The sequence below is a fragment of the Typopeltis vanoorti genome, chromosome 12 (genome assembly GCF_054136105.1).
Source record: "Typopeltis vanoorti isolate ZY-2024b chromosome 12, IOZ_Tvanoo_1.0, whole genome shotgun sequence".
In the NCBI taxonomy this organism is placed as follows: domain Eukaryota; kingdom Metazoa; phylum Arthropoda; class Arachnida; order Uropygi; family Thelyphonidae; genus Typopeltis; species Typopeltis vanoorti.
In genome coordinates this window covers 68,750,415-68,774,609 of record NC_143560.1, presented here as the reverse complement: position 1 = coordinate 68,774,609, position 24,195 = coordinate 68,750,415, and the positions used below count along the sequence as shown (strand labels likewise).

Here is a 24,195-nt window from a genome sequence, read left to right as displayed (position 1 = left end):
TTTCATATAGACTTATCTAAGGATAGAGTGGCGCAGTATAATAGAAATTTCTCTACCCTTGGATTAGTGTTCAATTTACAATTAGTTGTGTTTTATTTTATGAAAGTGACTTGTAACAAGATGGCGGATTCGAACACAACATGAAGAAAACAACGTCACGACAAATGGCGCAGTCGGCAGGATGTGATTTAATTGGTAGAAAGTAATTTAACAGCTGTAAATTAACAGATTTAATTTAACTTGGTAATAATAATTGTGGAATTGCTCCCTGAAAGTTTAGAAAGTAAATTGAATAAATCACAATGAACTGGTTGTAATCAGAAATCAGGCAAAGATAGTTTTTTTTGAAATTAAAGGATTATATTATTTAAACTAATACTCCATTTATCACAATGGCTGTTACTTCAAATTCAGAGATGGAAGATAGTGAATTTTTTAGAAGTGTGAATCCCCAACAAGTAGTTCCCCAATTTTCAGGAGAAGACTCGGATGATGTGTTATCTTTTTTTACTTATATTGAGAAACTTAGAGAAACAGCAGGTTGGACAGACTTTCAGTTGTTGATATTACTTAGAAACAAACTAATTGGTAAAGCTAAGACATATTTTTTCTCATCTCCAATACTTCAGGAAACCTTAGAATACAAGAAATTTAAGGATGAACTAATTTCTAAGTTTTCCCATACTCGGTGCTACGTTAAAACCCTTATAGAACTCCACAAGTGCATGCAAGATGACAAGGAAGATGTGACTAATTATTTTAACAGGTTGATGAACATTGCTAGATCTATGAGGGTGTCTCCTACAGAGAAGCCTCACTTAGATTGGATTGCGTTTCAACAATTTCGACTGGGACTGCATAAAAATTTAAGAGAGGTCATTTACAAAAAAGGGCTGTCAGTTTAGAAGCATGTTACAGTCTGGCCAAGCAAAGAGAGAAAATGCAACAAATATACTCCATAAGACAATCACTCACTCAAGATTGTAATGATCAAATTACACCTTTACCGATTCTTGAATACCGTTCAAACTGTAAAAAAGGGAAAGAGATTAAGAATGAGGAAGTCAATGTAGATAACTCTATCACCTTAACTAACAAGCCAGATTCACTAGACTACGATTTCCATAGAATACAAAGTGTAACAATGGCCAAAGAGAATGGCAAGTTGCCTTTAACCCTTGTACAAGGTCTGATTGGAAAAAGTCCGTGCAATATTCTGTTAGATACTGGAGCCCATATATCAGTTATTTCTAACTCTATGGTGAATAAACTTGTTGATGACTTTTCTGATAACATCACCCTGATTCAGAGACCAGTAAAAATCACGGGAATTGCTAAAATTGAACTGATTGCTACAAGAAAATTAAATGCTGAAATTTCCATACCTTGTTTTCCAGTGGAGTTTTCACATGATCTCATTATCCTTCCTGAAGTAGCTGACACAAATGACTAAATCATACTAGGACTAGATTTCCTAGAGAAAAATAAATTCATGTGTGACTTTGCCTCTGAAACCATTTCCTTGTGTGGCGTGAGTCATAAATCAATATACAATGAAGACAATGAAAGGAAACTGTGACAAGATGGAGATTGAGACCTTAAACCTTGAAGACGGATTGAGTGATAAGAAAAGAAAATTATTGCACGAAGCTATTAATTTAGCAGAATCAAAAACTGATAGAGCAGAAATAAAGAATTTCATTCTATTAATCTTTCAAAAATACCCTCAAACATTCACTGAAGATATTAGCTCATTGACCTGTACAAACAAAGTAAAGCATTCCATTGAAATCACTTCAGACACGCCTATCTATACTAAGCAGTACAAAACCCCTCTTAAATATCTAGATAGACTTCAGATCCTTCTGAATGATTATGAAAAAGCTGGGATTATAGAAAAGTCTAATTCCAGATGGAATAGTCCTTTTCTATTAGTAGAAAAGCCTGATGGAAGTCTCAGATTTATATTAGATCTGCGTGAGATTAATAAGGTCACTAAGCCCATTGACTTTCCTCTATGTAACATAGAAGAACTCCTGACTAGTCTAGAAGGAGCAAAATATTTTTCAAAATTGGACCTAAACTCTGGCTATTTCCAGATACCTCTTAGAAAGGAGGACAGACAGTTTTTTGCCTTTACCACTCGATGGCAAAAATACCAACTCTGTCGACTTCCTCAGGGGGCCAGAAATTCAGCTATGAGTTTCCAATGTCTGATGAACACTGTACTCTCAGACATCTTAGGAAAGGGAGTCATATGTTTCCAAGATGACCTATTAATTTACACCCCAGATTTAACATTACATGAAGAAATTTTAGATAATGTATTAAATAGATTAAATTTGTCACATCTATCGTTGAAGTGCTCAAAATGTAAATTCTTCATGAGAAGGGTTGAATACCTAGGACATGTTGTCAGTGAGGCTGGAATAATCCCCACTCAAGAAAACATCTCTGTCATTCTAAAAGCTAAAATACCCACCTCCGTGAGACAAGTACGAAGGTACTTAGGAATGGTAAACTTCTATAGAAAATTTATTCCAAATTGTTCTCAAATAATGGAGCCCATAATTAAATTGACTAAAAAGGGAGAAAAGTTCGTATGGGGAAAGGAACAAGAATCTGCCCATAAATCTTTAAATTTAGCATTAACTAGATCTCCTGTTCTCACTCATCCCACTCTTGGAGAACCCTTCTATCTTGCAGCAGATGCCTTGAATAATACTATTGCAGCTGTGATAGAACAAAAGAAGAAGGAAGAAATTAGACCCATTGCTTTCCTAAGTAGAAAACTATCTACATCAGAAAAAAATTACTCAGTTATTGAAAAAGAAGCACTAGCTATTGTACATGCCTTAGGAAATTCAGATACATGTTACTAGGACAAGAAATTTTTCTAAGATCAGACCATAAACCCCTAACCTTTTTATCCACGAAGAAGGATAAAAACCAAAGGATTATTCGATGGGCATTAGAATTACAAGAATTCCAAATACAGATATGTTATATTCCTGGAAAACTCAATGTAGTTGCTGACCACTTATCCAGGGCCCTAGATGATAAAGTAGATGAGGATATCAGTGCGAAAGAAAAGATAGTGAACTTGATAGCCGAAGAAAATGAGGGACAAGAAAACACAAGGAAACCCCCACACCTTCAGAATTGGACCACATTCTCCATTATAGAAGCACAAAAATTAGATCCAACATGGGGAGAAATATATCGACGAATCAAAAATGGGGAAGGAGTCTTGGAGGAACACACGTTTTTGCAGTCCTTATTTTTGGATGATGATGGCCTCCTGATGGCAAAACATGATATCGCCGGAAATTGGAAGAACAAAATAGTTCCTACTGTCATGATACCATGGGTGTTATATACCTTCCATGATGCTGATCTAGCAGGACACCAAGGGTTTTTCCGGACATGGGGGAGAATTAGAAATAGATATGTGTGGAAGGGAATGAGACGAGATGTTGAAAGTTATGTGTTTTCATGTCATCTATGTCAAAGAAAATCAAATTACGGAGGAAAGGCTCCTCTTTAACCTTTCCCTATTCCTAGTCGCCCTTTTCAAGCTTTGGCCATGGACATTATAGGTCCACTCCCTACTACCTCTAAAGGAAACAAGTATATACTTGTTGTAATAGATATGTTCTCTAGGTTTCCTGAAGCCACAGCTATGAAGAATCAAACTGCGCAAACTGTAGCTGACAAGTTGTTCAAGATGAACATTTCAAGATATGGAACCCCCCAAACACTTCTCACTGATCAAGGTTCAAACTTTACAGCTGAAGTTATGCTTCAATTATGTAAGTTACTGAAGATAAAAAAACCTTTTCACTACTCCTTATCACCCCCAAGGAAATGGAATGTGTGAAAGGATGAATCGTATGCTGAAACAAACCCTATCCATACTTGTTGATAATCACTTGTATAATTGGGATAAATTCCTTCCGCACACCCTGTAGGACAGCCTGCATGCTGCCATAAAAGAAGCCCCTACTGTAGTTTTATATGGTTTTGAACCACTGTTTCCCAGTGACTTCAAGAACACGCATGCAAACTCAGGATTCCCAGACATTGATCAGTATCTTAACAATATGATCTCTGAAAACAAAATTGCATATGATCTAGTAGCAGAAGCCAGTCAAAACTGCTCACAAAAGGCTAGAGCCTATGCTAATAAACTAAGAACTTATAAGGAATTAAAACCTGGGAGCTTAGTACTTTTGCGACAAGATCATAGTAACAAGAGAACAGGAAAGTTTGGAAAATGAGCAATAGGACCTTATGAAGTTGTTGAAAAGACATCTCCTGTCAACTTTCGAATAAGAGAATCTACAGGAATGAAAAGAACTCTGGTTGTCCACTCAGACCGACTGAAATTGTTCAAGAAGAGACCTGACAAATTAGTCTGCTTAGGAGATTCTCTAGAAGCAATATTGGAAAAGGAAAGGAATTACCATAGAAGAAGTAATTACAGACGGAACACAAATATTACAAAACAGCCAAAACACAGTGATATTAATACAGAGCATGAATTGAATTTAGAAGAGACGACCCCATACTACAGACATAAAAGACACGCGGAATTTGTTAATGACAGTAATAAGAAACTTAATGAGGAACAGAATGAGAATAAATGCACAAATCATGATAAAGAACCAAGTTTCATTCAAACTAGGTACTACTTGAGAAATCGAAAAAGAAATATGTAATCTAGGTTCCTCTTCTAAAAAATTCACTGTCTTCCATCTCTGAATTTGAAGTAACAGCCATTGTGATAAATGGAGTATTAGTTTAAATAATATAATCCTTTAATTTCAAAAAAAACTTTATCTTTGCCTGATTTCTGATTACAACCAGTTCATTGTGATTTATTCAATTTACTTTCTAAACTTTCAGGGAGCAATTCCACAATTATTATTACCAAGTTAAATTAAATCTGTTAATTTACAGCTGTTAAATTACTTTCTACCAATTAAATCACATCCTGCCGACTGCGCCATTTGTCGTGACGTTGTTTTCTTCATGTTGTGTTCGAATCCTCCATCTTGTTATAAGTCGCTTTCATAAAATAAAACACAACTAATTGTAAATTGAACACTAATCCAAGGGTAGAGAAATTTCTATTATACTGCGCCACTCTATCCTTAGATAAGTCTATATGAAATAGTAGGATCAATTTAAAGTTAGTTAGCAGTCTTTCATTCATTCAGGCCGAAGTATTTATTTTCTATCTTTAGGATTCCCGCTAGATTCGAATTTTTGTGAACGGTGCAGTAAAAAGAATTTCAGGCAAATACAATGGTTGGATTAACAAATGAAACATTTAATACAGGTCATATAACACATACATAAATATTACTTCTAAATTCTTTATACTAGAAACAAGTCAAACATTAAGTCAAGATAATCACAATAGCACAATCTTTCAAGTCTTCACATGTACTTTCTCAGCTTCTGGGTTACAAAGTTTCTACACTTAATTAAATAAACAGAACATCCAATTTAGTCAGTTTTCACACAATTCTCAGTCATGCTATAAGTTCAAAATATCACAGGCACAAACAGCTGAAAATATCTTTCAAACAATTCTTATCTCCAACTCTCATTCACGAAGAGTTTCCACAGTTAAAGTAGCGTTAAGCATAGCGTAATTAACACACAATTGTTCAAGCATTGAAATAATACACTATGATAGACCTTACCGGAAATAGTTCCTAGTACATCAATTATGTTGTGAGCAAACCTTTGGAACTTATTTATCTTACTTAATAAAAACACATCTACAAGACTTATCCACGGTTATACTTAAAGCACTATCAAATGCACTTCTGAATTCTAGACATCAATTACAGGGTACTTCAACTATCGTCGTTAACACTCATAAACTAATTAACCACCGTGAGGTTCTTTTTAGGGCAAATCGGAAATAAGCCACAATTCTAGAATAGCCTAGTTCATTCAGAATTCTTCCTTAAACATCCAGCTTTTTATTTTATCTGATTGTAGTATTAATTTCCTTTTTATTATTACTGCTGATTATACTTTCAGCTAACTATAAAGCTCGTTTCGTCCTTGCTCACTTATAAAAAAATATCCACTCAACTCCTACTCTTAAGAACCTTTTATTTACTTCTACTTCTCTAGTTTATCTCCTTGCTACCTTTTACTTCCAAAATTCCGTACCGACTCCCCTACTACGTATATATTTTCTCTTCTTATTTAGCCCACGCTCCCTTCCACTCACGCTCATTTATTTCACGCGTCTCTATGACAACAGATAAACGTAAACATTCTCGCGAATGTTACATTAGGCTATACAACTACATTGAGTTATTACATAACATTAAGCTTTCACAAAACAGGAATAATTAGAATATTTGCTTTTCAATAAATGCGTAGTTAAATTACAAATATAAGTTCTTACAATATTGACATAACAATAAATAAAATAGCTTAATAATATTTAATACAGAATCTTATTATCATTAACACATTCCTTTGATTAAACAATTAAATATTTGACAAAATTAAGGTAGTTATATGAATATTAAGTTTTAAAATAAGTTATATACATTAAATAATATTTACAAGTCTAGCCTTTGTGATGGAAGATCATGTTGGATTCTGAAGCAAATAATAATTATGCTAATCTCTACATAATCAGAATCCAACAATATGCCTTCTCCAAGTCCACAAAACATGTGTAGACATTCTTAGCATATTCCCAAGATTTCTCAAAGACTTGCCTTAAAGTGAAGATTTGGTCAGTTGTGCTTCTACCAGGACGAAAGCCACATTGTTCTTCCTGGAACTTTGATTCAACTATGCTCCTGCACCTTCTTTCCAAGCACCTAGCATATACTTTCCCAGGCAGGCTGAGCAGAGAGATGCCATGATAGTTGCTGCAATCTTTCTGGTCTCCCTTCTTGAAGACTGGTATTATTATACCTGTCTGCCATTGCTTTGGTGCTCACCCAGATATCCAAGCAGCCTGACACACGCGAGTCAGCCAGAGAACCTCATCTCGATTTAAGGCTTTTAGCATTTCCATTCATCACTAGCAGCCTTGCCCAATTTTAGCGATTTTATTGCTAAATGGACCTCTTCTGCTGTGAGACTAGTCATCACCCCGATCTGCACCTCTTGGATATCCACAACTGCTGGGGCACCTGGGTTAAGAAGGCTCTCAAAGTATTCCCTTCATCAGTGGAGGATATCCTTCTCGGTTGTTAAAAGTGCACCGTCAGAGACCTTAATTGCCCTTGCTGTGCACGATTTCCTCCCTCAAAGGTGGCAGGTGGTCTTCCAGAATACTTTGTTTGCATTTGCATAGGATGAGTCTAATCTTTCTCCAAAGGATTCCCAAGCCTTCTGCTTTGCTGTCTTTACTGCCTCAGTGTACTGGAAATGCAACTCAGGTGACCTGACCCTAAGCTATGTTAGATAGGCCTTCTTTTTTGCCTGGACAGCTTTTTGGACCTCTTGGTTCCACCAAAGTGTCTCTTTCTCACTGCCCATCGCCATGCTGAGCCGCTTTTTGCCACAGCATGAGAGTGCAGAGGCAGTGACAACAGTTCTGAACAACTCCCACTCCTCAACATCTGCAGCATGCTTAGGAATTTCTTTGAACCTTGAGGAAATGTCATCTGCAAAATTCTTCCTCACAGCCTCAATTTCCATTGCTTCCCATTTCACTCGATATATTAGCTTTTAAGTTAATAAATAGTTATTTTCTTATCAATCTGTGTTTGCATCAATACAGTTTAAATCCAATTCAACATATTTTATTAATAATAATAATAATAATATATATATATATATATTATTTATATTTTTTATTTTTTCTAAAATGAAGAATGAGATTCATATTTGAGTTTGCATGTGTCCTGATAGTTAGGTGTTTCATCAGCAGATTGATTTTTAGTTCTCAGACCACAAGACTTCTCCATATACAATCACACAGTTATAGTTATGTATATTATAATAAATAGGTATGTCATTGTTTAACATGTTCATTGCCAAACACGCGATATCGCGCGATGCGAGCTCTCACCAAACGTCCGATCACGCGTTATCGCGTGGACATCGCTAACTAAATAAAAAGCTAAAAAAAAAATTGGCCACCACACGAAATTCCAATTTTCAGCTTGGCAATGAAAGTGTTAAACAATCCAACTCAGTATACTTATTCCTGATTATTATTTTTTATTTGAAATCAGTTATATTTTTTGCTTGTTAATTATATTTACTCTGATCTTTTCATTACCATCATCATTACATACACACAGTAGTGAACAAATTAATCTGAACACTTACATTTTAAAGAAAAATTTTAATTTTGCAAGAAAATAAGCACAAAAATTAAACTCCAACTTTACCTAATAATTTATATGTGCTCCTCTGTTCCTAATAAGTTAATTAATTCACTTAGGAATGGATTCTACCAATGCAGAACACATTTTTCTTATTTCTGCATCTTAAAATCATACTTTTATAATGGATTGTATTTAGCTATCAAATTTGTATCACAATTTAATTTTTCCACTCTTTTTAACTATGTCCAACAAATTTTCTATTGGGTTAATGGCAGGTGTAAAATCTTGTATAGAAGGAATTTAGAATAAAAATTTTTCTATGCCGATTGTACTTGGGAAATAAAATCAATATAATATACTTGTAATTTGATTAACACTTAACTCATTTATGTTGTATTAAACCTGGAAAAATGTTAAGATGAATTGTACAAACAAAGAAATAACTCAGACAGGATTAAAAATGTAAGACCTGAGGCTAGTGCAACTTGCGAAGGTCAACGAAGTATGGGGTTTCCCGCCTTAACTCAGCGACCGCAGGGTGGTGGAGAAGAACCCCTCCAAGAGAATCCGGGCGATTCAATCTGTTGGCGTTCCAAGGTCGGGAGAGCAGAATAAAAGGGGGAAGAATAGAAGGAAAGAGGGCTTTCTGTTGGGACTTTTTGTTCCAGCGTGCTGTTCCAGCTCTCGCTAAGAGGAGTTTCCTGTGTGTGTCCTGCCGTTCCAAGGACAGGGATCCACGTCCCGCAAGAAAAGTCCGATGATGATAGTAGGTTCGTAATTGCAGTGACAGTCTATTCCAAAAATTCCCACCGCTAAGTTCTTTGACGATCTCTGCGTGTGAAGTATTATCGATGTTGTGAATTAGTTCCCATTTGTGGATTCTATTGGAAAGAAGAAAGTGTCATCGATCTTTAGGATCTTGTATGATGAACTGGATGACAAAGTAGCAAGTAAGACTTTATGTAGAACTTTCCTAGATGTGAAATTTATGGCTAGGATTGCTGATTTTTTAGTTTATTAGCATAAAGAACAGTAGTGAAATCAGAAGGTCGTTCTTTTAAGTAATTGTGAAATAGTTTGCAGAGTTCTGAGGAATTAGCAAATATTGTATGTTGAGAAGAGAATTGTATGTGAAGGTTTTAGTTAAGCCTAATGATGTTTATATTCTGAGTTAAATTAATTTAAAGTGTGTATAAGTTATCACGTGTTTGATTTATATGTGAGCGTATTTATTGCATTAGTCATTAAGCTTAAGCGAGAAATGTTTAATTAATCAAGTGGAGAACCAGACACATGTTTTTATATTGTTTCCATTTCATCTAGATGAGTGAATTAGAGACAGATAAATTTTTGTATAGTATTAACCTTTATTTGTACCTTGATTTAGCACGAATAAATTGTTTTGTTTGTCATATAACTTACCTGATTCTGCCATACCAATGCACTGCCCATAAAAAGATAAAACCTGTGTGACCTTAAAAGTAAAAGTAGCCACAACTGACTATTAGTAAGTTTCAAAACGTTAATTGACTTAGAGCTGAATTTTTTAGATATATCTGTGTTGTGCCAGGCATTTCTCTTGCATGTATAGGAAGGATATACAATTCCTCTGCGCGATCTCTGATGGTGCAGCTGTAAACACAAATAAATTTTCAAAGATCAGTGTGAGAGAAAGCCAGCTAGTTAGACAAAGGAATTGGCTCCAGCCAGAGGCAATTCCTTAATTCTAAACTACGTACACATAAAGTAGCTTACCTTGAGAGGGGAGGGGGGAATTAATTTGTTAGACTGAAAGGATTGAAGGTGATAGAAGATTTCAGGCAACGAGATTACACTTGGAGTAATGACTGTTATGTTAAGTCAAGTCAAGTTAATAAAGTAAAATAAGTCAAAAAGGAAAATTAAAGAATATATAGCGATTTCAAATTAAAGAATATAAATAAAAATAACCTAATACTTTTACAGTGGCACAGCCGACAGGATGAAAGCAACAACAAGAGCTTACACTTGTCGTTACGACAATTAAGTAAGTAAAATAAAAAGGAAGGTTAAAGAATATATAGAGATTTAGAAATTTAAGAGCAAGAAATGAATCTCCTGTGTACAAATAAAAATATTTGTACACAGGGGAGTTATGCCTTCTGTATCTGTGGGACCACTCTTTTCTCTAATATTTTTATGTATTGGTTACTTTTCATCATACCATCAACAGTCACAGGTGATCCTGGACCATCACGTATAAAACACCTCCAGAACAACTTTTTAGTTGGGTGTTTTGGAGCTTGTTGAAGGTGGACAGGAGAAGTCTTCTCATCCGCTGATTTGCAAACATGGATATTCGTCTCATTGGCCAAAGAAGTGGCTCTCATCTGAGAATACGACATTCTTCCATTTCTCAGTAGTCCAATATTTGTACACTTTTGCCAACTGGAGCCTCTTTTTATGCACAGCCTTCATCGACAGTTGTTTCTTTTTGCTCTGTGGACAGTCCTCCCTGCTTCCAACAGTCTTTGGTGGACTGTCATGTCAGAAACATTAATCTCACTAGCTGCCAAGTCTCTGTTTAAGTCTACAGCAAACAATCAATCAATCAATCTTGGGTTCATTTTGCTTTTTTTTTAACCAGTAAATATCTTGAGGAAGTGTAGTTTTCCTTTTTCATCTACATTTTTCTTTTCTGTCAAGAGAAAAGGTGCCTGTGTCCCTAAACCTCTTTAAAATTGCATTAACAGTACCCAAACCAACACCACACTCATTGGCAATTTGTCTTTGAGTCATGAATGTGTGCTGAGAAAGTGTACATATTTTTTACATATTCAAAACAGCAATTTTTTTATTATATTTTATAATTGATATTTTTTATTAAGTATATTTATAAAATGCTGCAAATGTCAACTTGTTTACACTATTAAAAATGCACAACACTATTAATAAACATCCTAGACAGTTAAAGCATGCAGCATTCAACCAAAATAGTGAACTAAAACCGAAACTGAAAATAGTAAACTGAAACCAAAATCAAAAATATTGTGAACTGAAACAAAAACCAAACCAAAAACGACAAAAATTTGGCTTGTTTTGATTAATTTGTTTGCTACTGTGTGTGTTTGTTTATATATATATATATATATATATATATATATATATATCATGAGAATTTTTTGAAAAATCATCATTTACAGTTACATGAAGGAAGCAAAGCTGAAGGACTTAAATCACTAAAACAGCACCCTGCCATTAAACATGTTACTTCTCAAAGACTACTCACTAGATCTTTGAACTTTGTTGGTAAGTTAATTCTAAAATTATATTTAAATATATTATCTTGTGTTCCTGAATTTTAAAGTTTCATTTATAAATTTTAAAACTTAAATATAACCCAACTGTGATCCCACTTCATTTAAAATAGTCATCACACTGTGTCTTAGGTTACCGATGAACTTTTTCATTTGTTGGAAAGAAATTAATTCACAGTTCTTTTGTTTTGTTATATGCTATTAATTGAAGAAGCTTATATCAAAAGAATTAACAGAATATATAAAACTAATGTACAAGACAAATTATTATTATTAAAATACACATAAATAAAATAAATAAATCAGCTAACGCCTTTTATTCCATTATAGGAGTAGACGAGGCCTTTGTACTCTATCTAGCTTTTGGAGACTGAGTGGGCACTTTAATCTCCACCGGTAGCCAATCAGAGATAGTTGGCCCATGTCTATCACTAATTATAGGTGGCTACTGATGAAGAGACCAGCAAACAAGTGCTGCCATCTCTTGGTGCCTAACCCTAACAGGATATGTTACTGTCTGAAATAGTGTGGGTACTATGGTCGATTTTCTTGAGTTTACGGGACAAAAAAATCTTAGTTTCAGGGAGACAAAAAAAAACCTGCTCTCCCATGCTGGAGATCAACTAACTCAAGAACCGGTCGAAGAAAGGCTTAGAAAAAGTTCCTCCAGTCGGTGACTAGACTTGAACTATAAGTCTAACTTCGAGCGACCAAGCGCAGAGGATGCAATCGTCACTTCCACTGAGCTACATATACATTATAATTAAAATACGTAATCACAAGAAAGGAAAATAAGTAGAGCCTTTGTTATTATCAAAAATGCTGTATTTATACTATTCAAGAAAATATTCAGATATTATAGTATTCATGAAATTTTATGCTTGTTTTTAACATTTATACAAACTGTAATTTCCATTTGTGCTTTTTTTGAATGTTGAAAACAGCTGACCTCACTGAAATTTTCTCAAAATATCCACTGCACTGCAGTGTATTCTAATTTGGCAGTGATTCCCCTACCATATCTGGGACGGATCTGCTTCTTCAGATGGGAAAAACTAAGATTACGGAGTCATTGTTGTTTATAAAAAGATAACTTCCACATCAGTTTTGCATAACTTTTATATTAGCACTTTTACGGAAATCCTACCCACAAAAGGTTGTCAAGCTATGGTACATTAGTATAGTGGGTTGAGGGTCAGATAGTCCAGAAATCCTGCTCCAGAGATCAAACTTTTTACTTCCAGTAAGCAGGATAGGTATCTCATTATTCTGCTTGCTGGATAGTGAGAAAATAATCCATGTGACAAAATAATATTTTCCACCTAAAGATATTCAGAAGAATCTGTTCCCACAGTGGAATTCAAACTTGTTAGTTGAAACCAGATATGCTATTCTCTCAGCCAACCAGGCCTAACAGTAGTCAAGAATTTCTTGACATTTTGGCAGTTTGTAATAAACTGCCATTTTTAGGTAATTAAGTGAGCATGAAAAAATTATCAGATATCAAAATTACATAAAATTATTCCAGCTGTATATAAAAACAGCAGTTTTTATTTTATTTTATAACTGATATTTTTTTATCAAGTCTTTTAATCCTGATGGATTGGTATCATTTTGTAATATAACCTTGCTTATTCTCTTTCATGAGGCCTGATGTAGATGACCAAATGCAGTTCTGAGTAAGATAAATCATTATAGTTGAAAATTTTGCACCTTATCTACACATACCCACAAAAGCTTAAAGGAGACATTCTTATTACTGCTACTACTACTATCATCACCACCAGAAATCAAGGCATGTGCATATATTTCATTATCATTAATAGCATGCATTGCTCATGCTGATTTTTCTATCTTTCTCTTTGCTTGCTAGGTGTTTTCATTCTTTTTCTAAAAATGATTAATTTTCTTCGAAGCAGGAAGGAATGATATTTTTTTTGTTACCAAACATTGAAAAACACCTTATTTACTATTATTGTGCTTAACCCGGCACGTAAGGTGGGAAAATGTAACAAAAATGGTTAGGTGGGGTCCCACAGACCACAAAATTATAGTCAATTTAAAATCTTTGGGGTCTGTGACAAGTGGAAAATGTGTTTCCACTTGAAAAAAAAAAAATTTTTTTTTTCAAGCTATGTGGAAAGGGAATTATGTTTTTAATATGATGGTTTATTATCATTGTAAAAATATCATCAAAGAAAAATTTCTCTTTGAATCTTATAGATCTGGTTTGAACACTGGAAGGTTATACATGTATTTGATACAAATGAACACATAAATATTCTGAATGTGAATAATATAATGGCATAATACTGCAAAGAGATTTTTTTAAAAGGTGAATTCCAGCAGCAAAAGTTCATGAACTTAAGGTTTACAACCTTTTTTTATGGGCTAAGGGTTAAATATTCTGGAAACCCTGCTCTGACCATACATGGAACTTTTTTATAAACTACTTGGTCTCCTGTGAGCAGAGTGGTGGTATCAAACCCACAGCTTATTGGTTGGAGAGCAAATGTGTTTCCACTTGGCTAACCAGGCTGGCAACATAGACCATGAGGTTCTAAAATATATTTTTCATCATACATTTTTCTCTCAATCAAAGTTTGTTTGATTTTGTAAATAAACCTGATTTTAATGAGTTTCTGTGATGATTTACTTATGAAAACATTCAAGCATATCATGTAGTTTATTCCAAAGAAGCTGTGGACTAATACAGACATAGTAGTCTGTATGCATAAACCGGTGTACATACAGCAGCAGCGGTTGTATCTTGTCATGTAGCCTTTCTCTATACTTTATTATTCTAATAACAAAATTGTCTTGTGTTGTCTTAAAATTCCTTTCAAAAATTATCCATGCCACATTTAGTTAAACTCTTAATTTATTCATATTAAACAGCCAGCATTTGAAAACTTTATGATATATTCCATTTCTCTCACACTCACCACAACATTGAATGGGATAAGAGCTCCATGCTGTATATAGAAGACAACTTCAGTACCCGCAACATCAAAGACGCTATGATGGTAATCTACTCACAAGACACTCTCAACAGAAATCAAGGAATGATTTTATGTGACATTTGGAAATCTTTCATCAGATCTTTAAAGACATCTGACTTTAATTTTTCTACAAACTATCAAGCACATCTGTTGAACAGTGACTGACCATGTGCCAGCTTCCACTTTCCACGTGTTTCTGTTTGTACTCCACCATAAAATCAAATTCACTTTAGAACTTGAAAACGAAGGAAAATTACGTTTTCTAGATGTTCTAATTACGAAAAAAGGAGAAGGAGGAGGAATTTCTCTGTCTGCTTTTTTCTAAATTTCTCCTTGTCGCACCATATTTTCCAAAAATTAGGCATTGTGCATACACCTAAAAAAAAGAGGGCAGTCTCTATTGTAAGAGATAAAGGAACACTAACAGGAGAATATTACATTTCTATTCTCCAACTGTTGATCAGCAATGGATATCCTAAAAAAACAGCACAAAGAATACTTTTCTCTAATTCCCCCTCCACAACAGATCAATGATATTCCTTACAGAGCTTCAGTTTCCATCCCTTTTATTGGCAAACCTTTGCTAAAAATTTGCAAACCTCTTGAAATCTCATGACATTAGGTGGCCTTCAAACCCATTATGATGGTACGAAATCTGTCACGCTCCTCCAAGGACCACAACTCTTTCAACAAACATCCTGGAGTTTACAACATTCCATGTTCTTGTGGCCTTAATTACATAGGGCAAACATCGAGAAGTTTAGAAATAAGACAAAAGGAACATGTTGGAGACATCAGTAACAACAGAGAAGACAGCTCGGGTCTGGCAGTCCGTTTCTCCCACACTCACTACAACAGTGAATGGGATAAGGGCTCCATGCCATGTATATATATATATAGAAGACAACTTTAGTGCAACATCAAAGTAGCTACGATGGTAATTTACTCACAAGGCACTCTTAACAGAAACCAAACAATGATTTTATGTGACATTAGGAGTTTATATATATATATTGACCAGTATGTGTTGGTTTCTGATAAAAAAGGAGAGGAATTCCTCAGCCACCTAAACAAACAACACAAATTTCAATCTCAATTCACAATTGAGATTGAAAAGTAGAACACACTTCTGTTTCTAGATACACTTGTCACACGTCTTCCTTCAGGCAGTCTTTCCTTCACTGTTTACTGGAAACTGTCACATACTGGCCAATGTATACACATAAACTTCTACCACCATCCAACACAAAAACTAAGAGTTATTAATACATTAAAAAACAGGGCTTTGAAGATTTACTCCAATGAACAAGCACTTAAAGATAAATTAAAAGTTATCAGCAATATCCTCCTAAAAATGGTTACAGCCAAAATAATACAACGAAAATAAAATTCTTGTACAAAATTCTGTACAAGACCTCACTTAAAAACAAATAAACAAGACTACTGTAAAACTGTAACTATTCTATACATTAAAGGGATAAAATAAACAGAATACTACAAAAATACAACCTTAAAACCTCCTGCAAAATTAAAGAACTTACTCAACTCATCTATGGATCCACTCCTTCCACTGGCCCACCCTGGAGTATACCGTGTTTATTACACCTGTAATCTACCATATATATATATATATAGGGGAAACAGGATGCACAATTCCTATCAGAAAAAAGGAAAATAAATGACACATTAAATATAATAACTATGGTGAAGCTGGTCTTTCTGATCATTCCCTGAACACTTTACATAGAATTGACTGGAAAAGCACCTGTTGTTTACATCACACCAGCAGGGCCGCATCAACCCGAGGGTGGAAGGGGTGCACTGCACCCGGGTGGCAACATTGATAAGGCGGCATTTTATGTAGCTAATATCTAATTTGGATTATACAATGCAGCATTAGGGGCGGCCGATAAAAGTTTGCACTCGGGCAGTAAATACTCTTGGTGTGCCCCTGCACACCAAAACATGGTATGAACGTAAATTTAAGGAGGCCTGTGAGATTCTTATCAATCACTCTAATCTTAACAATAATGAGGGTCTAATAATCCCAAGAATATGGAAGGCACATATTTTACCACTTCACCTTTCTCCCTAAAAGTTGATGATAAACAGGACCACAGGGACGGATCCTAAATCTAATATAACAATTGTCATGTTAAAGTAGGATAACATTTTTACTGTAACAAAACTACAGTATATATATGAAATAATGTTTTTTGATGTTGTCTTAAATAGAATATAGCTTTGATGTAGTTAATTTAATTTATTTTATTTCATTTATTTATTATAATTTTATTTTATTTTCACTAGAGGTCAGGCCAGTTGAATAACCGTTGATCAAATCATTGTATCTTCAGCATGCTGTGTGAAATGAAATTTAGCTTGTCTCTATATATATGTGTATACTCCAGATGATGACCTTGATATGAAGGTCAAAACATTGGGAAATTAAAATAATTATTTATAACATGGTTGTAGAGTCCATAATTTGTGTAAAATGAATCTTGAGACATGGATCATGAGTACTACATGGTTTGTCAAATAAAGAAGAGGAATTCTCCCATCAGCAGAGTTATGAATTAGACTTGAGATCAATGAGAGATTATTTATGTATAGAAGGAAAAAGTGTTGAAGTCACATAACCCTATGATCAGTGGCGGCTTGTACATAAGCACTGCAACACTGTCCATGCGGTTAGCCTAGTGGCTGTGCGCTTTGCAACCATATGACTGGGGAAGGAGTGTCCCAGGTTCGATTCCCGTTGAAGATGTGAAGAATTTGAGGATCTTCCTCAGCCATAGCCAAGTTAGCCGGTCTTGGGGGCGGGCAGTAGGGTTTTTTCCCGCCAGTTTATCTGACGTTTTTCATCCCGCAAGCAGGCAAACCGGCTCCGTGAACACACACAGATCTACAGCCATAAATACTTAAACCCCCCCCCCCCATGAGGGGGCTCAACTTGCCCCAATAGGGATGGGGGAGAAAAAGGGAGGAAACTCCATACGAATAAATAAACTGCAGCACCCCCAAGGAAAAAAACGAAAAAATTAAATTTTGTTTGTTTGTGTTTATAAATAATAACAATGCTATAAATGCAGTACAACATGTTAAAGGTTACAGCTTGTGTTTCAACATTGATTGAATAGTTAATAATTGGAATTGTTTGATTAATGACTAACCTAACCTTTAGATTACGAAACAAATGTCGGAATTATCACATTCGGCCAATTGCAGCTTGATTTGCTGATATTCGTTTGTGCTTTTCATTGCATGTAACAAGTGAATCTCTACAGATAAATTGTATGCTTGCGCACATTACTTCTGTGAGCTACAAAACTTTTATTATTGAATTATCACATTCGGCCAATTGCAGCTTGATTTGCTGATATTCGTTTGTGCTTTTCATTGCATGTAACAAGTGAATCTGACACTGCTCGGAGAGCAGTGTCACTACAGATAAATTGTATGCTTGCGCACATTACTTCTGTGAGCTACAAAACTTTTATTATTGATGCGTGTTCGTGGTGAAATATTTTTGGTAAATCTTATTTTATTCTGTTAAAATAACATATAATTATTTATTTATTATAGATACAAGACTGAATTATGATGAGTGTCACTGTTGAAAATATGAAAAGAAATATATTTTTTTCAATTATTGGTACATGAAAAATTATCATTACACAAAACAAATGCACTGCGATCTAACGCAGTGTCGGAATTATCGCGTTCGGTCAATTGCAGCTAGACTTCCCGATATTCGTTTGCACTTGTCACTGTACGTAACAAGTGAATCTGACACTTCTCAACGAGCAGTGTCGCTACAGATAAATTGTATGCTTGCGCATGTTATTTCTGTGAGATACAAAACTTTTATTATTGGTGTGTGTTCGTGGTGAGGGTGAAATATTTTTAATAAAGCAATTTTTTAATATGTAAATTTATTTATTAATAAATTGGTTACTGATTAGGAAAAAAAAGAATTTTTTTCAAGAATGAAACAAAATGTGAGTTTCAAGAATGCATTCTTGAAACTCGCATTTGAAGAATGCATAATTCTTGGAATTGTGCAAATGTATTTCAATAACACGTCTTGGCCCAAGACATTAATTGAAAAATTGCATAAACATTGATACATGCCATGTTAATGTCTCACCAGTATATTGCACTCATAAAGGTTACAATTTCAAATGTCTCCTACAGGAAATAGGCTGTGAAATGCCTCTGCAGATTACCATCCAAATACATAACAGTGAGGGGCAAAATTCCAAATTCTGCATGCCTCTACCACCAGACATGAGTTTGTCCTTGTGAGAAATTTCAGAAGACATGCTTAGATGCACTTTGGTGACAACACAAATGGTTCCATACTGAAAATAATTAATACAGAAATTGTTATACTTGCTTACACCTTTTACATCACTGTAACTGCCCAGTGTTTTCAGTGCCACAAAGAAGGCCATATAAGAAAATCATGCCCATATCCTCAAGGATGAGAAATTAGTTGACAATGCCACCAACACTAGCAGACCAGAAAACCAGATATTGGAAAAATCAAAAACAGTCAACTTCTGAAATGCAAAACGTTCTGTCAAATATGACTCAAAATCAAATACTATCGATGAAACTATGCTTTTGGAAGAATCTTTGCAAAAGCAACCTTAGAGAAATGGAAGTGAAACGAAGAAATGGAAGTGTGGAAGAAATAGGGAAACACAAATAAGTCACATGAGTAAAGGGATGAAGAGGAAGAACAAGAAATGAAAAGCACAGCAAACACAGGAAAATAATTATCCAGACAGCCAAAACTGAACTTTTGCAGTTGTGCAAAAGGACTTCTACCTCCAAGGATCCAACAACTTATGGGGGGAGGGCATGAGCATCCTGGGTTCTTAGATGACAAAGAATTGAAGAGTGCAGGTCTCCTCACACAGATGGAAGGTCCACTAACAGCTCAGCAGCTTCAGAGCTTCCTCAAGAGAGTTCAAGGTTCATCACAAAAACTGCTTATGGCATATGACAATGCTGTTGACATCAATAGTCTGATCAGTTCTTCTAGTTAGCTTACTATTGAATTTTACCAATCTTTCTGCAGCAGCTTGGACCTGTTCTGTGCAGAATGTATGTTGAAGCAGCTACTAGTAACATCTGAGTATGATGGTCTCTCATCAAGTTTATCTCAAAGAAAAGTGACTTTACCAAACTAGAAAACTAACAGTCCATTTCATTATAAATTTATAGATGCAGATTCAAGCCTACTCTGAATGAAATAATAGACAAGCATCAGAGTGATTCTATTCCAGGAAGATCCATCTGTGAAAAGCTGCACCTAATTAGGGATCTGATAAGTAGTGCTAATAGCTAAAGTGAAATGATGACCCTTGTAATGCTAGACCAAGAAGATGTTTTGGACTATATTGAACACCATGTTCAGTTGCTTGAAAAAGTATTGTTTTGGTCCTGGCATGATTCATTCCATTTGGATGTTATATTCAGATGCTCACTTCTGCATGAAGATAAACAGTAGGTTCACCATACATCAGAGATATAAAAACAAGACTGTCCACTTTCTGATCTATTTACATAATTGTTATAAAAACCCTTCTCTGTTGGGTAAACATATTTCTTGAGGCATCCCATCCTAATCTTTCTCACCAAGTTATAACCTTGACAGCATATGCTGATGATGTTATTGTCATAGCCTGCCAAGAGGAGAATTTCTTCCACATAGAAGCAGCTTACCAGGAATATCAAGCAGCTTCAGGAGCCAAATTAAACACACATCAAGTTGCTGGATTGCGGTATGGCAAATGAACAGTCCAGACTAATGTCCATGTCTGGACACTGGTCTGAGTGGAACAAATACTTAAGAATTTACCTACGAAACACACTCTCTTATAAGAACTGAAATATACTGATTCATTGCTCCAATTAAATACTCTAGGAGTTGGCTGCAGTATGAGCCTCTGCATCCATAAGGAGGAGAGCAATAATTATCAGTCAGCTGTCAGTGTCCATTAAATATTCTCACCTCTCTAGCACATTTTATGATGCTAATACAGTCACTCATTTATTGATTCCTGTGGAACCAAACAAACAAACTGGCTTTCTTACTCCTAGCTAAATCCTTCTAAGAACAACACCCAACAAAAGAAAGGAATTTAAGATATTTTTTTTGAAGGTGACATTCTTTCTCTAAGCCTTGCATGTCACTTTCCAAAACTATTCTTTAACTTAGAATTTGGTTATCAAATATTCATTTCAGGCAGGTATGTCTGATAGTATAACTGAAGAGGGACTCCATACTTCCATTATAGAAGACCTGATGCCTCTCTTTTTCATAAAAATTGGTAATGGATGGGTGAGACTTATGCTCTCCAATGTGAATATGGTTTACAGAAACTTGATACACATTTCCTTCCAAATCACTTCATCAGTTAATCTCTTATCATTTCAACAAGCATCATTCTACTGGACCTACTCTGCCAAAGTTGAGCCAACAAACCTACTATTGACATTCAGCAGAGAATGTGGGATGGGCGATGTGCCACATTCTCCACTGAATGTCAATGGTAGGTTTGGTGGCTCTATTACTAAATCCTAACCAAAATTATCAGAAAATTTCAGAGTGGATGTGTAAAACTCATTTGCACATCTACCTATCAATAAAACGTTATCTATTCATCTCGGGGAAATTGCAAGTCTCACTTGTGGCTACTTGCACACAACGGATAAATATTCATCTATATCCACCAAATCTGCACCAATGTGAATACAGTTTATGTATGGTGTCCCAAAATTCACACAAGATTTAAATTTAGTGCCATTTGTGCGGTAAAGTGTTGCCAACAGAAAAAAAAGACAGCGTGACAGCTGACAGTTCAGGGTTATTAAAAATGGAACGCTACACGAAAGAACAACGCATTTTCATTGTTGAGCAATATTTTAAAAATAATGAAGGTTTGGCAGCTACAGTTCGCAATTTTCGTACAAAATATGGTCGGAATAGTGATTTAACTTCATCAACTGTGAAAAGATTAATTAAAAAATTCAAGGAAACTGGATCAATTAGTGATCTTATACATTCTGGCCATCCTTCAACAAGTCGTCCAACAGAAAACATCGAAGCAGTTCATGAGAGTGTTGCTGAGAGTCCAGGAACATCAATTCGGCACCGTGGTCTTGAATTGGGCATTTCAAGAAGCTCTCTACAGCGTATTCTCACAAAAGATTTGCATCTTTATGCTTACAAAGTTCAATTGACTCAAGAACTGAAGCCTACTGACCACACACAGCGAAGAGAGTTCGTTGAATGGATTATGGAACAACAACAAATGGATGCTTATTTGTCGAACAAAATCATCTTCAGTGATGAGGCTCATTTTCATCTTGAGCTTCGTTAATCGACAAAATTGTCGCATTTGGAGTTCAGAAAATCCATGAGTGATTGTTGAGAAACAAATGCATCCACAACGTGTCACTGTTTGGTGCGGATTTTGGGCTGGAGGCATCATCGGTCCATTCTTCTTCGAAAATGCGGCTGGTAAGGCAATAACAGTTAATGGTGCTCGCTATCGCGACATGATAATTCAGTTTTTTGTGCCTAAATTGCAAGATATGGATGTGGACGACATGTGGTTTCAACAAGACGGTGCCACATGCCATACAGTCCGAGAAACAATTCAATTAGTGCATGAGTCATTCCCTGGTCGTGTAATTTCCCGTTTTGGTGATCAGAATTGGCCGCCCAGATCATGTGACTTAACGGCATTGGACTTTTTTCTTTGGGGTTTTTTGAAGTCTAAGGTTTGTGCCAACAAGCCCACGACCAGCCACGCCTTGGAGGAGGAAATTGAGCAATGTATCAACGAAATTCAGCCACATTTATGCAAAACGGTCATGGAAAATTTCGACAAAAGAGTGCGTATGTGCCAGCAAAGCTGTGGAGGCCATTTACCCGATATGCTATTCCATGCATAACCCTAAACTGTATACTTTATGAATCAATAAGAAATTACAATTTTTAATTAAAAACCTGTGTTTTCTATCAAAATTACTTCTTGCATGAATTTTGGAACACCCTGTAGAAACTTGATACACATATCCCAGCAAATCACTTCATCAGATAATATCTACATTTTCTGTCTTAGATATACAAGATACTCTCGCACAAAAATGTTCACTGCAAGAAGCAGCTGACCTTCTGTCCAGAACCATTAGGGGTGAGAAGCTGTCTGTTCTAAGAGTATCATAACCATAGGAAGAAAGAACAGTGCTCTTAACGTTTTCAGTTGGCTGTGGAATGAAAGTAATCATATCTGGCTGAGGAGGGAACCAGTATCATGATCAACATCATGAATTAGCAATAACACCAGCAAAGTCATTAAGCAAATTCTGGCTCTCTCTTTCATTCCTTTTATGCATCTAATACAATTGCTGATCTGTCTGATTTTGATATTGTTTCTTCTCTTTTCTCAATTGTGTACTAATTAAACCAAGAAAGGTACATAAGCAAACTCTCTTCATAGAAGTGGAGAAATATGTAGCGATTAATGCCCGTATATAAGATTGCTATTTTAATAATATAAACAATGCATTTTTTCTATACTTTTGAATAGATAATTGTTCCTGGTCAGATGCTCAACAGTCCCAAATTCTGCCTTGCAGTTCATTTGATTACCCAAGTTACCAGAGTTGGCATTCTTCAAGACCATTTTTAAAAAGATCCAGTTTATCTTTGGTATGTTATATTTATGATAAAAAATAATAATAAAAAAAACTTTAAGCCAGTAAATGAGTTCTTAACAAAGTTAATAAAGTTTATGTTATATGAAACAGCTGCTTTTTTCACTGAACTCCTTCCCCCTCCCCCCTTGCAAACGCCCAAGATAAGAGCAGTTATTCCCATCCCAGGTGTGCTAAGCACTGATTCCAATGGGATTTCTAAAGCCTCTGGAATATTTCATAGAGGTTTAGAAATTTGTGATGGGGTGGGTGGGGTAACTGTTAGCTATTTATATTGATAATAGGAGTACTGCAGTAAAAGTTTACAATATAAATAAATTCAAATTAGCATTTTGGCTATCTATTACTACGTTGATGATATATTTGCTATTTGGCATCCTGATTCACATTTATTATATGCATTTTTAGTGCATTTAATACATTCATGCCAGATCAGGAGACAAATTGTCTTGTGTGGTACTTTTCCAAGTACCATATTGGAACATGACAGTGGGACATGATGAGAATTTGTCTTATGCATTTTGTTTGGGTGCATGCACCTACAAATTGTGGTGTGGCATTTACTTACTATTTAAACCAAGTTGTGTGGATGGGAAGCAATTTTTTTTTTTTTTTTCATTATATATAAGTAACAAATTCGTAGGTATTTCTTGAAAACAGGCAATAAATTTTATGCACTTTGAAATAATTAGTTCAATTTTTACATACTTAGACAGCTACACTTTCAGAAAGCACATAGGTGAACCCCAACTTATGAACACCTGTTCATGGAGATGTGTTTCTAAGTTGAATGTTCATAAGTTTTTTTCCCAAGATATTTGGTTCATT

The 24,195-nt window shown here is 35.2% G+C and overlaps 1 protein-coding gene across 2 annotated transcripts in view; it reads left to right on the top strand.

Moving 5' to 3' along the window:
- S1P (membrane-bound transcription factor site-1 protease) overlaps positions 1–24,195 on the top strand; it is a 480,656-nt gene that overhangs the window by 91,668 nt on the left and 364,793 nt on the right. For both annotated transcript variants that reach the window (XM_090401757.1, XM_090401758.1), the window contains 2 exons: positions 11,510–11,615; positions 23,241–23,362. In XM_090401757.1, the coding sequence (XP_090257883.1) occupies positions 11,510–11,615; positions 23,241–23,362 (228 nt within the window). The remainder of the gene's footprint in view (positions 1–11,509; positions 11,616–23,240; positions 23,363–24,195) is intronic.